The sequence below is a fragment of the Gekko japonicus genome, unplaced genomic scaffold, assembly GCF_001447785.1.
Source record: "Gekko japonicus isolate JY-2015 unplaced genomic scaffold, Gekko_japonicus_V1.1 scaffold178, whole genome shotgun sequence".
Lineage (NCBI taxonomy): Eukaryota > Metazoa > Chordata > Lepidosauria > Squamata > Gekkonidae > Gekko > Gekko japonicus.
In genome coordinates this window covers 1,008,401-1,027,177 of record NW_015173679.1, presented here as the reverse complement: position 1 = coordinate 1,027,177, position 18,777 = coordinate 1,008,401, and the positions used below count along the sequence as shown (strand labels likewise).

The 18,777-nt window shown below is 41.0% G+C and overlaps 3 protein-coding genes across 3 annotated transcripts in view; 2 read left to right on the top strand and 1 right to left on the bottom strand.

The window, feature by feature from the left end:
* Positions 1 to 1,205, bottom strand: part of USP16 (ubiquitin specific peptidase 16) — a 31,839-nt gene extending 30,634 nt beyond the window's left edge. Inside the window, exon 1 of the mRNA XM_015422990.1 lies at positions 1,077 to 1,205. The gene's annotated coding sequence lies outside the window, so the exon portion shown is untranslated. The remainder of the gene's footprint in view (positions 1 to 1,076) is intronic.
* A 4,475-nt stretch (positions 1,206 to 5,680) lies between these two features.
* RWDD2B (RWD domain containing 2B) lies at positions 5,681 to 8,193 on the top strand. The gene is made up of 4 exons (XM_015422991.1): positions 5,681 to 5,887; positions 5,974 to 6,041; positions 6,438 to 6,800; positions 7,616 to 8,193. Exons 1-4 carry the CDS (start codon positions 5,681 to 5,683, stop codon positions 7,848 to 7,850), a joined length of 873 nt encoding a protein of 290 aa, XP_015278477.1. The 3' UTR covers positions 7,851 to 8,193.
* Positions 8,194 to 11,805: 3,612 nt separating this feature from the next.
* The window catches only part of LTN1 (listerin E3 ubiquitin protein ligase 1), a 40,714-nt gene continuing 33,742 nt past the window's right edge, over positions 11,806 to 18,777 (top strand). The window contains exons 1-6 of the mRNA XM_015422985.1: positions 11,806 to 11,876; positions 13,591 to 13,794; positions 14,994 to 15,092; positions 16,271 to 16,501; positions 17,155 to 17,207; positions 17,918 to 18,098. Coding sequence (XP_015278471.1) covers positions 11,835 to 11,876; positions 13,591 to 13,794; positions 14,994 to 15,092; positions 16,271 to 16,501; positions 17,155 to 17,207; positions 17,918 to 18,098 — 810 coding nt within the window. The 5' untranslated portion in view covers positions 11,806 to 11,834. The remainder of the gene's footprint in view (positions 11,877 to 13,590; positions 13,795 to 14,993; positions 15,093 to 16,270; positions 16,502 to 17,154; positions 17,208 to 17,917; positions 18,099 to 18,777) is intronic.

Here is an 18,777-nt window from a genome sequence, read left to right as displayed (position 1 = left end):
GTACACTTTAAATAAGAGCAAACAGTACTATCATACTATTAACAAGAGGCCATGTTTCTAGTTCTTTCTCAGTTTAAATCCTCTTTTAATATGACTACAAACATTCCTATGAATACAAGATTTAACAACTGTGAACTTAAGCAGCCCAACGAGTAAAAATTAAGCACATGGGAGGAGGGGAGAAGAGCTTTTCCCATGCCTGGAAAGTTTCATACTAATCTTTTGCATGTTAGCTGAATGTTAATGATCTTGGAGGAAGGGCAATCCAAAAGCTGGCGACTCTGTTTAATCAAATGCGAATGCTATGCCCCACTGACCTGAGAACAGCGTGCACATCCTTAGATCCTGCAAACCCTCTTGGCAGCCCTATGCACTAGAGCAGAGCCAGTAAGAACAAAGCACAGGAGTTTCTGACTCCCAGAATGGACCTCTGCTGACTGACACTATTACTAACACCTTCTCTCACATGATGCCTACAGAAGCTGACAGAGATATCAACTCCAAAGCTTTTAAGATGCGAATTTACAAATAATAATAAAGGAGTAACAGCAATCACATGTCTTCTGAATATGGTTATGCCAAGCCAGACCACTGGATCAGTACTATCCACTGACCAGCAGCAGTTCTTCAGGATCTCTTACATGTAAAAGTCTTTCCCAGTACCGGTTACCTAACATCATTTAACTGGGGGTGGGATGTCTAGGATTAAATGAGGGACTTCATTTCGCTATTCAAAGCTCCCCCGAACACTTTTTGTTTAAAAACCGCTTCCAGAAACTAAGCGGGGGGGGCAGGCAAAAGACCCCCTCCCCGCTTAGGGAAATTAGTAATGACTTTAGAAAGTAAATCACTTTTTAGGGTCCAGGAGGAATCTGCTCCTCCACTCTTTGATTGGCCACTTCAGTTTCTTCTCAGCCCGCCCCTTCTACCTTTACTGACACCAAGTGAAACCAATGGAAAAGCCATGTTATGTTCAAGCGGAGAACTAGGAACCTCCGAGCGGCTAGGAAAGCGGCAACCTGTAGTGCCGTATAGCTAAAGGTTCCGGAGTCACGCTCTACACCTACACTCCCTACCTGGAAAACGAAGCCTTGAACTGAAATATCCTACTACACATCTCCGCGTCTGGATTTATAGTTACCAAACAGCTCCGGAGTACAGCGCGACACGATTGGCGGCCCAGGAACATAGATACCAGGTATTACAGAGCGGCCACTCCACTCTTCAGGCAACTTCCGGCATGGCGACTACTGGGAAAAGCAGGAGAACGTGGGACGGAAAGGCGTAATGCGAACTGAGCATGTGCATTAACTGTCGGGCTTTTAAGTCGTCATCGGGGTTTTCCTGGTTTCTTAGCCCAGTTAGCTAACTGTCAGATGTGAGATGAATGCGAGCTTTACCTTGTTTACTTGGGACTAGGCTATACTATACGGTTCCTGTGAGGTATTTAGGGGTGTTTATTAGGATCCCAGTGCTGCGGGTCACTACATGCCTACTTGGGAGTCAGCAACGCTTAATTTGCTGCTTACTTCTGAGTAAATGTATTGAGTTTGTGTAGTGAGAAGCAAATTCCATAGTAAGGTTTACAGTGGCTTAGACTGAGGTAATTGTGCGTCGGTTTGCATTGTTCTAGGAGTTGCGGTGGCTCAAGTGGTTAAGACGCTGAACTGCAGGCTGTGGAAGGTCGGTAGTTCAGCAGTTCGAGACCCGAGTGTGCCGCATGACGGAGTGAGCTCCCGTCTCTAGTTCCAGCTCCTGCCAACCTAGCAGTTCGAAAGCAAGAAATTGCAAGTAGATAAATAGGGACCACTTCGGTGGGAAGGTAACAGCGTTCCGTGCGCCTTGGTGTTTAGTCATGCCGGCCACATGACCACGGAAACGTCTTCGGACAGTGCTGGCTCTTCGGCTTTGAAACGGAGATGAGCACCGCAACCCCAGAGTTGGATTCGACTGGCTTTCGAGCAAGGGAACCTTTACCTTTACCTTGCATTGTTCTTCCCCTTAGAGGGTGCAGTAGTTAAGCATATCTAATCTGTTTTTCAAAATTGGCTTGGGTGCACTTAATGGAGCAAGATTGTCCAAACGTTGTTATTGGCTCCTGAAAAATTATTTACATAGTTGATTTTCTCTCTGTGGAGATTTACATGGACTCCCACTTTGCTGGAATTCTTAATGACTAGTTTGCTGATCTTGTGCATGTGTGCTATTGGTACACTATTGGGTTTAAAATTTATTTAATTTACAAAATACATACCAAGCTACCAAGGCAGCTAACAAATTAAATCATATAATAAAATTATGTTTTGAAGACATTAAAGCCAACCCAAAGAGTGATTAACACATGGAATTCACTGCCACAGGAGGTGGTGGCGGCTACAAGCATGGACAGCTTCAAGAGGGAATTGGATAAACATATGGAGCAGAGGTCCATCAGTGGCTATTAGCCACAAGGTATAAATAGGAACTCTCAGTCTGGGCCAAGTAATGCACTGTATTCTTGGTGCTTGGGGGGCGGGTGGCAACATTGGGAGAGCTTCTAGTGTCCTGGCCCCACTGCTGGACCTCCTGATGGCACGTGGTATTTTTGGCCACTGTGTGACAGAGTGTTGGACTGGATAGGCCATTGGCCTGATCCAACATTGGCTTCTCTTATGTTCTTATGTTAACCCAAAAGAAGACAACCAATCATTAAAATGATTAAAGCCAGAACTACAATATATCCATAGACATAAAAAACAGTTAAAACATTGGGCAGGAAGGAGGAATCACTGGGGAGTGCCAAACAAAACAAAAAATCTTCACCCACTAGCAACAGATGGCAATGGAAGAGGACAGATTAATCTCCCTGGGGAGAGAGTTCAAGATTTTTTGGTGCCATGACTAGGAGGGCCCTCTCCTTGATTGCCACCTGCCTAATTGCAGAAGGTGGGGGCACCTGAAGCAGGGCTCCAAAGGTAACCACAACAGCCCCACAAGAAAGACAAGCCAGATTCCAGCCCCAACAGCTCGCAGAACCACAGCAACAAGGAACAAAAAGACCACCCCTGAGCAACAACACTTCTCAAGAGCAGCTGTATGTAGAACACAGCACAGTAATCTAATCTAGATGTAACCAGGTTATACACCACAATAGCCAGGAAAGGCTGCAGCTGGCTTAACTAGATGAAGCGGATAAGAGGTATTCCTGGCCAGAGCTGCCACCTGCTTATCCAGCAGGAGTCCTAGGTCCACAGGAGTCCTAGCATCCACAGACTATGAACATATTTCCTTCAAGTGGAGTGCCCCAGAACAGTATAACTTTATAACCCTGGTCAAACCTTCTGCTTGCCAGTAGCACTTCTATCCTGCTTTTATTAAGTTTGAGTTTATTAGCCCGCATCCACTCCAAAACTGCTTCCAGCATTGCTTCAGCCTCCATGGGATCAGCTGGAAGCATGAGATAGAGTTGAGTCCAGAAGGATATCCTGATTGATGGTATCGGGTCAGGAAAATCAACAGAGCTGCACTCCCTCTGTCCATCTCCCGGAGCACGTTCTCCTCCAGGGCATCCAATGCTGTCTCAGTCCACAACCAGGCCTAAACCAAGATTGGAAAGGATCTAAATGGTTTGCCTCATCCAGGAAAACTTGAAGTTGTGCAGTCACCCATTCAGTCACCTTGCTTGGGAATGGAACATTTGAGACTGGATAGTAGTTACCGACATGATGAACTCTCCATATAGAGAAGACCTAAGTGATGGCGGGATGGTGGTGGTTGTATTTTAGGTTCTTTTTGCACTATGTTTATTCCCAAGTTTACAAGATAATTTTATTTGTGCTATTTGCTTATAAGTTTTTGTTTGTAGTTATTTCATTTGGTGCCAAAGATACATATTTGATGTTACTGTGATGTTTTTTCTCAGAGCTTTTGAAATAGGGAAGGCTTGTAGTCATTGTTCAGTCGCACAGTCGAGTCCAACTCTTCGCGACCCCATGGATCACATCACGCCAGGCCCTCCTGTCTTCTGTCGTGCTCTGGAATTTGCTTAATTTCATGTTTGTTGCCTCGATAACACTGTCTAACCGTTTCATCCTTTGCTGTCCCCTTCTTCTTTGACCTTCAATCTTTCCCAGCATCAGGGTCTTCTCCAATGAGTTCTCCCTTCTCATTTGGTGGCCAAAGTATTTGAGCTTCAGCTTCAGTATCTGGCCTTCCAGAGAACAGTCAGGGTTGATTTCTTTTAGGATTGACTGATTTGATCTTGCAGTCCAGGGGACTCTCAAGAGTCTTCTCCAGCACCATAAGTCAAAAGAATCAATTATTTGGCGCTCAGCCTTCCTTAAAGTCCAACTCTCGCAGTTATGCAGTACTACTGGGAATACCACTGCTTTGACCATACAGACTTTTGTTGGCAGGGTGATGTCTCTACTTTTTATTATGCTGTCAAGAGGAAAGACTTGATATATAATTAATGCTACAAAGCTGTGCAAGGGTACCCTACTGGACACAAAGAGTTTTATTACTGAATAAATATGCATGGGATTGGAATGCAGATACCCTTTTGTGGGAATTCTGTGAGTTTTCATATTAAAACTGTCCAAAACAGTTAACCATCAGAATGTAAAATAAATAAATAATAATAATCAAAGTAAAACAGCAGTGAATATAAATTCAATATCAAATAACTAGAAGAATTAAACAATATTTTAAAATCAACCAAAAAACCCCAGAAAAGAACAAAAGGATAATTGTTTGACATCTTAAACCATTAGTAAACTTTCCAAGCAATCCTCTTTGGAGAGGACATTCTATAGGTGTACACTGCAACTAAAAAAGCTTTCTCAATAATCTTCATGTGCTTCATGTCTTATGGATGTGGGAACAACAGAAGCACTTCTGATTCAGATAAAGAAGAAGGTGGTATTCCAGATATCCCAGACTGCTCAGGGTTTTAAAAGTCAAAATCAGCACTTCGAATTGCACTTGGAAACAAATCAGTTTCCGATGTATGGCTCTTAGAACTGGGGTGTCAAACATGCGGCCCGGGGGCTGGATCAGGCCTCTGGAGAGCTTCTATCAGGCCCCCAGTGGAACTGGCTGTCTTCTGCTTCTTCTTCCAGTTCTGCTGCTGCTGCATCATTGTAGGTTTGCAGCTTACAGATACACACCTGAACAGCATACTCAAGATTGCAACAACACAGGCATTTCGATGTAATAAATCAGAGCAAGAGGTGTCAGTTATCAGACACTGTTAAATAAACAAAATATTGTAAAAGTGCTAATGTTTTAAGGATGTTTTATTTTAAGTTAAAAAAAACCTTTGTGTTTGGGTCCTTTATAAAGTTTATATCTTTGCTACCTGGCATTACATTTTATGACACACATGGCCCGGCCCAACAAGGTCTCATTTATGTCAGATCCAGCTCTCATAACAAATGAGTTCGACACCCCTATCTTAGAACAAATATATTTTACAATATGTCCTCATTAATAACCTTGTTGCTATTTTCTGGACTAAATGTCTGAAAAGTTTTCCAAGGTAGCCCGAGGTACAATATACTACAATAATTATGATTATCAGTATTTTGGAATCATTGATGATTTAAATCTCTTCCTTCAGATATAGCTGTATATAGGATTAGCAGTTGCAAGTACTAAAATTATTTCTCCTCTTCCTTGTTCAGGAATCACATAAACAAAAATGAGCAATTTGGAAGAAGCTGAAGTACAACTTTCTGAGTTAGATTTGCTCTCTAGTATGTTTCCTAATGAAGATGAATTTAAGGTCACTGATCAACTCGCTTTAGCAGAACTAAAGGATCTTGTTGAAAGATGTTCACTGGAAGTGCCATCTTCAAAAATACAATTTATGCTGAAATTAGAATTAGATACACCTGGTGGTGATAAGGTAATATGCTCTTCTTGTTCTAAAAGAAGTAAGTAGGATAACTGAAACTAAATTTTTAGTAACTTCTGTTTAAAATCTCTTTCTAGGCTGAGTTTTCTTTGTCCTGCGCATTTCCATTTAAGTACCCAGCTGTTCTTCCAGAAGTAACTATCAGGTACTACAGGTTTCAATATGGAGAGATGTTGGATAACCGTGATATGATGTCCATATTTGCTATCCCTGTGTAATATAAAGATCCTAACGATTGGAGTAAGATTTCATGTTTTAAATATATTAGGGTCAGTAACCTCAAAGTAAACATATTTGTAAGTGTCTGCACATTCAGGATCTCCGTATCTAAGGGTACTGTTAAAATAAGTACGTCACACGTGAAACCAAATAAGGGTTTAATCAATTTAAATTTAATCAATTTCCTTTCTCTGTTCAACATACTGAGTAGATTTTATGTAAATCTTTTGTAGTTCCTGCTGCCATTGTAACTGTTTATTGATGAAAGTCTATCCCTTAAACTTTCCTCTCTTCTCTATATTATGCACTCTTTCTCTTCCAGATCTTCATCCCTAAGCCGATCACAGCAGATGCAGCTAAACACAGATCTCCTAGCTTACCTGAAGGAAAACTGTGCTGATGATGTTTGCATATTAAATGCTAGAGAATGGGTTAAAGATCATGCTGCTGCCTATATCAACAAGGATCTCTCATCTTCCTCTGGGGGGAAATCAGATGTTAAAAGATCAGAAGATATTTTCACTAGACTCTGGATTTACAGTCATCACATTTACAACAAGCAAAAAAGAAAGAATATAGTTGACTGGGCTAAGGAACTTAATCTATCTGGATTCAGCATGCCTGGGAAACCAGGTATTATTTGTGTAGAAGGCCCACAGACCATGTGTGAGGAGTTTTGGGCAAGGTTTGTTCTTCGTATGTTATATATTGAATTTAAAGTTCTTCTGCAATTCGTTAACTATAATGGTTCATATTAAATAAATATAAAGCCAAATACATAGTAAAACATGGAAAATTTCAGGAGGGACAATCCAAACAAATACATATATTATGAATTCTTCCCTCCACCCTCTTAAAGAGGCCACTGGACTCAAACTTAGTTCTAGCCCATATCAGTTAGTCATAACTAAGTGCATCTTATGCAGAGTTGTTCCAGTCTAAGCTCATTGCCCTGCTTGGACAGTGATATAGTAGCACAGAAATGAGCTTCACAGTAAAAACCCAACAACAACTGGAACTGTGAAACAAATATCAAAATAGTAAAAATGCCATCCTTTATGTAGTTTTCTTATATATCTAAGTAATCCAATTACAAATTATGTAAACTAGAGACTGTTCACTGAGTATTACAAACTAATAGTATAGACCTGAACAGAGGATAGTAACTCTGGAGTAGTAAGAGACTGTTCACTGAGTATTACAAACTTTATTCCAGCCTCAATGAACAGTCTCTTACTACTCCAGAGTTACTATTCTCTGTTCAGGTCTATACTATTACAGTTTACATAATTTCTTGGAGTTAGCCTCATTAGATTTACTGAGATTTACTTCCAAGTAAATATGCTGAGATATGCAATACATAATTCCACTGAAAGCAATGAGATTTACATTAATTGCGACTCACATGTTTTCTTTGGTTCACTTGGGCATAGTCATGGCTACTTTATCTGGACCATGATTACTGTGCTTTTGAATTTGTGATTATCTCATTATCTTTAGAATCAGAAGATTGTCATGGCAACGAATTTTAATTCGCCACAGAGAGGACATTTCCTTAGAGGGGACTGAAGATGAAATGGAGAAACAAAGGAAATTTTCACGTTTTGAAGAAAAAATATTTGATGCACATGGTGCCAGGGGAAACCACATGGATCTAGGACAACTGTATCATTTTTTAGTTGATAACAGATGTGCTGATATCTTTCAAATGTACTTTGGAGTTGAAGGACAATAGGCAAGCAACTGAGGGAAATCCATGGAACATTAAATGAGAGTTGATCAGACTTCCTTGTTTTTTCCTTTTGATCTGAATTTTTTCCAACAAAACATTACTAAGAACTTTATTACCTAACATTTTAATTGGAAGCAAGGACAGTGATTTCAGGGAAATCTCAGCAACCAGTCTGCAAGTAATTTCCAGTTATGAGGAGTAACATGTTACATTTGGTTTATGATACCCAGTCTCATTCTCTTCTTTCTCCTTACCTGTTGCACCACACTAGCCTATTACTGTGTTAATTTAATCTGTCTCAGGTTTGAAGATTTGCAGTTGATATTGTAATTTTTGATAAAAGAAATTACCCACATTTAGTATATTCAGTTTATATGATTTGCATTCTCTAGATGTAATTTTTAAGAATACCACTTCTATACTCCAACTGTTTGCTTATAATATAATCCAACTGACTTGTTCAACACATTAATTCCCAGTGGGTAGCCACGTTGGTCTGAAGCAGCAGAACAAAGTTTGACTCCAGTGGCACCTTTAAGACCAACAAAGTTTTATTCAAGGTATAAGCTTTCGTGTGCATTATTACTTCTTCAGATACTAGATAATTCCCAGTAACCCTGATCTGATCCTATGCAAGCCACCCTCACTAAATTAAATGGATTTAGGATGACAGCTCATACCTAAAATGCTATGTGCTTCTCGAGTCCAGGCTTAAGAACAACTGACTTACCATATGATTTGGGAATAGTCAGAAATTGCTGTATACATGTATTAACACCACTTTTCAGATTCTGGCATATGGAACCCATACAAAAATGTGACTAATACTAATCTTGTAAAACGATTCCAACTATAGAAAATGTCTTCAGGGAATTAAATTAATCTGTCTGCTGAAGAAACCCAGTGCACTCTGGGAAGGTCTGAGGCACATTCTGGAAGTCAATTCTTTATACAACACACTGACAAGCATACATTAGTTCAAAGTGGGTAGCCGTGTTGGTCTGAAGCAATAAAACAAACTTAGAGTCCAATGGTACCTTTAAAACCATCATAGTTTTATTCAAGGTGTGAGCGTTTGAGTATATGCACACTTCATAAGACGAAATGGAATTACATATCATAGTTGTATATATAGTGGTTTGTTAAATTAGAATGCAAAATAGGGCACATTTTTTAACAGATCAAAAGAATGACAAGCTTAGTTCCTGCTTATCATCTGTTTTGGGTCAACTGGGGTGGGGGGAAGCAACATAGGTAATAAATATGTTAGAGCTGGAGATTGATGTGCCCTGATTTGTGAGAATCCCATCTTTAGACCCCATCCATCTCCTTTCAAGCATGGAGGTGAATTTAACAGCATCTTGGCTGTGTAGAGTGTTTTCCTTGTCCCTCAAATAAAGAACTGCATTTAAATCTGTCATTCCAAACTACATTACATATTCAATTATATTCTTAATTGCTAAGAGTAGTAATAACATTTTGCTTCAATAAAACATGGAGTTAACTGACAGAATCCTTTCCCTGGGGTACAGTGTTATATGTCCTCACTATTTTGCACACTAGTTTAACAAACCACTCCTATATATACAACTATGATATGTAATTCCATTTCATCTGATGAAGTGTGCATGCACACGAAAGCTCACACCTTGAATAAAACTTTGTTGGTCTTAAAGGTGCCCCACTGGACTCTAACTATACATTAGAACTACTACATGATCTCCATGGGGACTCATGGAAGGACATCAGCTGCAAGTTCCCCATGAGGGCTCAGTTCAGGGGCATTGCAGGGGGCTAATTCTGATGGGGACTGTGGCATGGGGAAGCAGGCAGGTGTCCCTCAGATGCCATGGTCCTGATGCAGGCCAAGCCCCTGTGGTGCTTCTGGGTTGAGTTCCCACGGGGCTGCTCAGCTGGCATCCTGTTGTAGGTCCCTGTGGCAATCATATAGCAGATGCAGTTGGACCCTCAAGAAAAGCCTAGGATGTAGCCTCCTCCCCATGGTTTTTGGATGTTCTGCTAACAAACCTCAAGACAGCTGAGGCTGCACACCTACCTGTATTTTGTATTTATCAGGTCTCTGTCTTATCTGAGAGCCCTCTGCAATAATAACTGTGTTGTAAAATGCCTAGAGACTCCTCGTCAGGCAAATAGATCCTTAGATAACAGACATCTTTATTTTTGGGGGGAAAGCTCACTGTCAGGTGGTCAAGAAGAGCAATGTTCCCTCTAAGCTGTGGAGTCTTGTGAGCAAAAATTCTACTCTGTGAGCTACTGGCATTAAAGTTGTGAGTGAGCAATTTGGCTACTGCATAAATTAGTTTGCTCTGGAGCCATCCTTCCTTAGCCAAGGCAAAAATGTGTGAGCCGGAGGCTAAAAAACTGTGAGCTAGCTCACACTAACTCAGCTTAGAGAGAACACTGATGGTGACTCCTGCTGGTTAAGTAAAATAACAGGCATTTAACCTTGGAGTCGCGCGGGGGGGGTTGCTCTCCAGGCCTTCCCTCTGTAGCCATGCACCCAGAGGTTTTGGCTGCAGTGGGCGTGGCCAACTCTGACGCCAGCCGGAACTCCATTCCTGTGCATTCCTGCCTGTGCATACCTGCCCAAAAATAGCCCTGATTTTCTGTATTGTTTAACATATCATGTCTAATTTGGCTTTAAATTATATTGATTTACATTGTGTAATCTACCTTGAGTTTCACTGAGGAAGGTGGGCTATAAGTAAAATAACAATAAATTTTGGGTATGCATGAACTGAGAGTAAAATACATCCTATACTAGGAGTCTAGGCAACCCTAGAACTCTATTTGGCATAAATGTAAAAAAAATAATAATCCTGGAAAAATGGCATGCCTCAGGAGTCCTACCTCAGTTCCCTGGGCACAGAGCTGGCCCTGCAGGCCCAGTAAAATCAACTGGCATGCAGTTGTTCAGCATGCATGCTAGGGGTTGCCAACTCTGTTCTCTTCTCTCTTGCAGATGTCAGGGGAAGGTTGATAATGGTGGACAAGCTGTTGCTGCTATTAATGATCTCGCTCAAGCCTTCTTATCACAGTAGTTTGAATTCACCTGTCCTAAACTGGGAAATCTGTTCAGTTACAGAGGTATCAAAATATAACTGATCTATTAAGACTATCGATCCTATATGTAAAACCTCTGTGCCTATTGGTTGGAACAGGAGAACCAAAGAAGCACCCGCACCGATGAGTTGCTGTTTTAAAAAGTGAGATTTGGTGAACAAATTATTGTGTAAACTACCTCCAACTTCAGATGATTTATTTAGTGCACAGACTCTAATCTGGGAGAACCAGTTTGATTCCCCACACCTCCACTTGCAGCTGCTGGATGACTTTGGGCAAGCCATAATTCTGTCAGAGCTGTTCTTGAAAGAGCAGCTCTTGAAACAGCTCTCTGAGCCCCATCTACCTCACAGGGTGTCTGTTGTGGGGAGGGGAAGGGAAAGGAGTTTGTAAGCCGCTCTGCGACTCCGAGTGAAGGGCGGTGTATAAATCCAATCTCCTCTTCATCTTTTCCAGGAAATAAAAGTGCCAATGTAGGGGTGTTAAACCATTGTTATATTATTTTGTAATCCTCCTTGATTCTCGGTGAGAAAGGAAGACTCTAATAATGAGAGTAAATAAATGAGTTCATTGAAAGCAACCTTGAGCTCCTTGGAAAGACGATAAAGGGGCATATTTGGATAAAACTCCGTAACTCTTTTTTGTTGGACATGGGATCTACGTTTTTCAAGGGTCTAAAAAAAGCCACTGCAACCGGAAAGAGCGTCCAAACCGGCTGTTTAGAGCCTGTCAGCTCACCGCCGTCAGAAAACGCGTCTCAGTGGCTCCGCCAGCGGCGAGGAGGGGAGGAGACTTCTGCGGCTTCTCCATAATTCCTTTCGCTTCGTCCATCTGACCCGGAAACCCCGTCTCTCTTCCTCTGGCCGGCTGGGCTCCTCGTTTGGTTACAACGCTGCCGCGGCCATGGGGGGCAAGAATAAGCAGCGGACGAAGGGCAACGTGCGGGTGAGGCAGTCAGTAGGGCTGCGAGGCGGGGCTGGCTGGTGTTTCTCTTCCTCTCCGGGCTGGAAGGCCTCCTTTCGCTGTCAAGTCCTTGGGCAGGGGAGGGGGGAACATTTGGCCAGGCTGCGAGGAAACTCTGGCTAACCGTGGCAGCCCTTCCGCTAAGAGGCGGAGGCAGCAGAAGTGTGAAACGCGGTGGTGTCTTGTCAGTTACCTTTTACTAACACGTGTCGGCATCCATTCCCACAGCACTCCTCCTAAATACGGTGTGCGAGGAGGGGAGGGGGACTGGCAGGTGACAGGAAGAGAAAAAGAGGCAGCGAACGGGGCCTAGGAAAGCCTTTTCTGCTGTTTCTAACTTTTACCTTGATATGATCCTAACCAAAAGTCTATATAACTCTGACTGAGTTAATAAAAGCGTTGTAATTGTTAAGAAGATATGTGGAATGGTATAGTATAGATTTCGGAAGCTAAACAGGGTTGGTACGTGGAGGGGAGATCACCAAGGAAAACTTTGCAGAAGAAGGCAATGATGGACCGCCTCTGCTTAATCATTTGACTTGAAAACCGTATGGAGTCGCCATAAGTTGGCTGTGACTGTGATATAAGCAAAAAAAAGATAACATCTGGAAAGTCAGCTGAGGGAGAGTATAAGAGGGTAACAAAGCCCTGTTCAGATTTCAGACATTTATTTGTGGAGGGAATGGGCATATAAAGAAAGAATTAAGGACATATCCACTTGTCTCACCCCAGCATCCACTTATTCATCAGAAGCCTATGCACAAACATCTGAAAGCACACAAGTTCTCTTATGATTGTGTCTATCCCACCTGTAGCTGAATGTGGTTGGCAGCAGTGGTTATGTATGTATGTGGTTCTGTGTGTATATATGTACATGTATATGTGTGTGTATGGCAGAAATGTGTGGAGGACCAGAGTTCAACAGTTTTATAAGACGGAACCAGTACTAAACATTAAAAAAACCGGAAGAGTCTCTTGGCACTTTTCCTGTGGCCTTTTAAGGTGCCTCACAACTCTTTCTCTGCATTCATTTATCACAAACCAACCATGATTTCTTTATGATGTGAATAAGCCTCAAATGCTAGTTTTATTCTCTGGGTTCCCTTGGGTTAGAATCTCAGTTACTAGGGGAAAAAAACTAATCCAAATTAGTTATGCTCGTCAAATTTGGATGCCCCATTTTGATTATTTTGAATCAGGAGGTTTTCAATTGTGGATCCATGGGTGGCGGCGGGGGGAGGGGGGGACTGAAGGAAATGTGCAGACCTGAGAATGAATCAGACTTGAGATTCATGTACATCAGGAACAAATTGTGGCTTGTTCTTGACATCTGAATGCAGCCTTTTTTGTGCTACAACAGCATGTATTCTTGGCTGCTCTGGAATTATCTCAAATGTACAATTCAAGGGAAACATATGAGAGCAGAAATAAATGGCAGGTAAAACTTTGAACAAGCAGCAGTGTAACTAGAGGACACATTTAAAATGTTCTGGTAAGTGCCCCCTACGGTAAGCTATTCAGGACAGCTAGCTGGTCCTGTTACTTAAAGCAAAAAGAGATGCCCAAAGGCAGGCAAGCAGGTCATAAGATGCAGAATTGTAGGTCTTGGACACAAAGATAAAACTAAAGAAGGTTTTCAGTAAATGTAAACTTTAGTAATGTGTTGTAAATGTAATCCCTTTCTTTTTAAAAACAGCCCTCTAGCAGTGGTAGAGCAGCAGAACTTCTGGCCAAAGAACGAGGAACTGTTTCTGGGTTTATTGGCTTTGGCACGTCTCCTGGCGATCTAGGATATGTTCCTGCAGTTCAAGGAGCTGAAGAAATAGATAGCCTTGTAGATGCTGACTTTCGAATGGTGCTGCGAAAACTTTCCAAAAGAGATGTTATAACCAAATTAAAGGTAGGCCTGTTGCACAGTTTTTAAAGGTTCATCATTTAAAGTACCTATAGACAAAAGAGATGAGAAATCATTTGTACACTTTTATTTTCATTTTCAGTTTTGTACACATGTGTTTGCATTGTAGGGTTAAGCAATTTGTTCAGTTTGCTTGCAATTATCTTGGTGCCATAGTGGCTAAACTTGGGTTGTTGCCTGGAAATTCATGCCAAAATTTGGTTAGTCTTTAAGGTGTCACTGGACTTCTATTTTTATATTTTTAGTCGCCTTGGATTTTAAAGAAGCATATATATATTTATTGTTTTTAATTATTACACCAATTTGGTGTAGTGGTTGAGAGCACGGACTTTAATCTGGGAGAACTGGGTTTGATTCCCCACTTCTCCGCATGCATCTGCTGGTGTGACCGTGGGTCAGTCACAAGTTTTCTCAGAGCTGTTCCCTCATGAGCAGTTCTCAGGAGAGCTCTCTCAGCCCCACCTACCTCACAGGGTGTCTGTTGTGGGGAGGGGAAGTGAAAGGAGATTATAAGACACTCTGAGACTCCTTTGTTGTGTTGCGGGGTATAAATCCAACCTCCTCCTCCTTAAGACTTATGTGTACAAAGAATGAAATATACAAGGAAAAGTAATGGTAATGTTTTGAAATTTCCATGAGATGCCTTTCATTAAATTGCACACTTTGTCTCCGGATTATATATTATGTGTTTCTTAGTAAACCGTAATATCTGAAGTGGGGAAAAATATTTAATAGCCCTTCCTATACTTGTCTTGTAAAATTATTATCCAGCCCTGATGAAAATAGATGTGACATCAAGTACACAGATTTTAATGCTGTATATCCAGAATTAATAGCTTGGATCCAGAGCAGCACTTCTTTGGGAGCAAAGATTTTAGCCTGCCTCCCCCCTCTTTGGGGTACACCAAATCCCCACCCCCATCCTGCTTCAGGCAGTCCCCTAGAAACAGGATTTGAAGGTATTTCAGTTTGCCATGGAACAATGTGAGGTTGGAACATTGTGTTCTGCTTGTGAAAGTCTTTGCACTCACAGAAACACTGCTGTGGAAGCAAGTCAGTCAGATGAAATGAGTTCACTTTATAAAGTAATCAATATATCCATAGACATGTGGAAAGCTTCATAAATTATCAGCTTGCTTTTTAAAAAATCTTGTAAATTCTTAAAATTTTGTTTTTACTTTTAGGCTATGCAGGAATTTGGGACAATGTGTAAAGAGAGAGAAACAGAGACTGTTAAAGGAGTTCTGCCTTACTGGTCTAGAATTTATTGTAAAATATCCATTGTAAGTATTGACAGATTATGGCAAACCTGGACCACACTGTGTCTCTCAAAATTTATCACAATAATTGGCAAAGTAATCAGTGGTTCATTTAATTGTATTTTTTGACAGGTTGATTGCTTTAAAGAATGTTTAAAGCCTAGAAAAGAACCACTTTGTTTTATTGTTATATTTACAGGGCAGTGTAGGAAAGCTTACATTGTTTTGTATGTCTTAATTTTTAAATAATAAATACAGTTGCAGATAGTTTCTATATTTGTCAGTAAAAACTGGATTATATATTAAAACGGCTGGATCTATTAATGTTCTCTTCTTGCCACAGACCCCTCTCCATGTGGCTCCTCAGAGTCCTTCAGGAGCAGCATGTTGTAGAGATCAGTGAGCAGCAGTGGGAGGGGGGAGGCAGGAAAGTTCTGTTCCACTGATGGAAGATTTAGTCTGGATCCAACCCAGAAGCTTGATCTAGACCAGGCATGTCCAACTTCAAACAGGTAGTGATCTGTTTTTTCCAGCCAAAACTGCCGGTGATCTACCACCATGAAAATAAAGTTTCAAATTAGATTTTAACCCACTAAAGTTGGGTTCCACCGGCCCCTTCTGTCATTTACTGGTAAGCAAAATGAGCAAAAACAAAACAGAGAGACAAAGATCCAGAAAGAACCACCAAACAATCATAAAAAAAACCCCAAACACCTGTCCAGCAAACCAGGAGACCAAGTGGGACTGGTGATCTACCTCTGACCACTTCGTGATCTACTGGTAGATCGCGATCTACCTGTTGGACATACCTGATCTAGACAATCCTAAGTAAAGTGTAGCTTGTGGAAGAGATCTTTGCTGCCTTTCTCTTCTTTCTGTAGCCTCTGTGTCCCCAAAAAGTTATTCTAGAGAGGGTAGAGACCCTTGGAGGTAGCATGGGATATGGCAGTGGGGCTGCAGTTAAAAAGGGGAATTGGCAGAAATAACTTTATCCTGGCTTTTGCATGAATTTTTATACAAGAAGATCAGGAGCTTACATAAGAGTGGGAGAGGGGGGAATTTCTTACTGCAGCCCCCTGTACCATATCCAACCCCGTTCTCAAGGTTTCCTGACCTTCAAGAGCAAATTTTACAGGGAGTTTAGGAGGACTCAGAAAGAAGGGAAATGTGGCAAATACATATATTTTCAACATTTTTTACAGGATCATGATCGCCGGGTCCGAGAAGCAACACAACAAGCTTTTGAGCAGCTTATTCTGAAAGTTAAGAAAAATTTGGCTCCTCATTTAAAAAGTCTCATGGGATACTGGCTGATAGCTCAGTGTGATACTTATTCTCCAGCTGCATCAGCAGCTAAAGTGGCATTTGAAAAAGCTTTTCCACCAAGCAAGCAACCTGAAGCCTTAATCTTTTGTAAAGGTGAAATTCTGAATGTGAGTTTCCCATTTTGTATGGCTGTTTTAGAGCTTTAAGTAGATGGTATTTTGCAGTTTGAAAGCAACGAATCCTTAGGGGTTCTGATATTTAATGTTTATGTTGCCCTTAGATTATTTCATACTTAAATGATTCTATAACTTGCAGATGTTGTGAAAACAACAAAAAAAGCAGACAATCCAAATGGATAGTTCCAAGAAGACAGGAAGGAAGAGGAGGAGGTGCTGTGCTGCAGACACCACTAACAATGGTTCCACAAATTCACTTATAGTCTTTGACCTTAATTATTGGTTGATGCTGTTAGCACAGGAGCTGTGAAGAACACTGGGTTTGAGTCACTTGCTCTTGCTCAGCCTAACCACTCACAGAGTAGATACGAAGATAAAATGGCAGAGGAGAAAACATGTCTGCTGCCCTGAGCTCTTAACAAATATACCTCTTTTAGGAAATACTGGTGCTGCTGTCATCATGGGTAGAAGAATGTCTTTAAATAAGAAAAATATAGACTTTATTAAAGATTCATTTGACCATTATTTACAGTTTGAAAAGTGTAACATTGAACAGAATGCTAAAATGTATTACTTCTATGAATTTCTTTTTCTGAGTACGGGTTTTTCCTATTCATATCATTAAATGCTTTGTTGTTGTCCAGGTGCTACAAGATCATCTTCTAAAAGAAACACCAGATACACTAAGTGATCCACAGTATGTACATTTAATTGTTGGATGGAAAGTAATAAAGTGTATTATGTTGTGTTAATTTCAGTAAGTTTGTAAAACTGATGGTGTTTCTTGAAAATAAGAAAGATAGTGTGCTCTAATTCTGTCATGCTAGATGAGAGGAAGCATTTTTCCTGTTATGTCTGCGGACCACCACTAGGTGTCTGTGGCCTCAGTCCTTAGCTTGGTTCCAAATACAATAGGGACCAAGGATCCTAGACCACCCTGAATCCTCCAATAGTACCTTGGGGGGAAATCCAAACTCCCCCAATGGAACTGTGGGTGTGCCTGGGTGGAGTGTATATAGTTGGCCCTTGCCTGTCTGTGTGGGTTCTCTTGTTGTGAAGTACAATAAACGCGTCTAGTTAGCATGTTGTAGTCTGAGTCTCCATGTGCGAACCCAGTACTTTACATTTCCCATTCTCTAGCTCTGTGTGCACACACTTGGCTCCCACACTAAGAGGCTTTCCCACTGGATTTAGAAAGGACAGGCCTGCCCATTTTGTGTGTGAATTCACTGAAGTGAATTGAGAGTTCTTTGTGTACGTTGTAATTTTCTTGCTCACCAAGAACTGTTGAATCAGAGCAGTTCTCTTCTCAGAAGAGCACCCTTTACATTATTTATTTGTAGAACTAATACTGTGGCAATGTTGCTAACTGAATTACAAAGTTGTATATTCATTTTTTTCTTTTAGAATTGTGCCCGAGGAAGAAAGGGAAGCCAAATTCTTTCGAATTTTAACATGTTCTTTGCTAGCTTTAAAGAAACTGCTCTGTGTATTGCCTAGTAGTGAGAATTGCTTACTGGAAGAGAAACTTAAGCCTCTACTGTCTCAAACCAAGTTCTGGAAATATGGGAAGCACAATACTCCCCAGGTATTACCTCCCTCTTTTGCATTCATTCAAGTTTCTTTTCAAACCAGACCTTTACGATAGAGCATCAGTTATGCTTTCATGAGGAAATGTACATGGTTTTGTGTGGATAACATGGGAAGGAATGTGGGAAGAAACATTTTAAGAAGGCTGGTGCAGATTAAATTTATTATTTTCTGTTATGCTGTATAACATTTTTGTTTAGGGTCCTTTGCTTCTGTCTTCCTGGTTTCTGCCCTCTTTAATATTCACAATGCTAAGTGAAAACATTGATCAGAAAACTGGGTTGCCTACTCTGTTTGTCACAGGACCAGGTAGGTCATAGGGGGTAGGGAGGCAAAAAAAAATGAATGCCTAATTTCAATCAGTCTGGTGGTTTTGATCAGTAATTGCAAAGTACTTTACTGCAACTTGTCTGTGTAAAGCAATGCTTACTTCTGAACATGCACAGAACGCCTTTTACTTGCCAGTGAATACCCACTGTCAAACTGCTGCTCTTTCTCCTCTCAACCCCCCCCCCCCGGGATTGGGACTAAAGAACTAAAGAAGCATAATGCTTTGTGAAGTTTAAATTTTGGAACCTTTCATTATAGAAAAAGCAAGTACTTTACTGTAGAAGGAGAAAGGCTGCAAGGGCATAATATTCTGGCAGTCTTAAGTCTCATCTGCCACTGCAGAAAAA

Excerpts from the sequence above, each read along its gene's own strand:
- RWDD2B (XM_015422991.1), top strand. The coding sequence starts at position 5,681 with ATGAGCAATTTGGAAGAAGCTGAAGTACAACTTTCTGAGTTAGATTTG. Across the intron at positions 5,888-5,973 it reads ATACACCTGGTGGTGATAAG|GCTGAGTTTTCTTTGTCCTG; the intron begins GTAATATGCTCT and ends ATCTCTTTCTAG. Across the intron at positions 6,801-7,615 it reads TGTGAGGAGTTTTGGGCAAG|AATCAGAAGATTGTCATGGC; the intron begins GTTTGTTCTTCG and ends CATTATCTTTAG.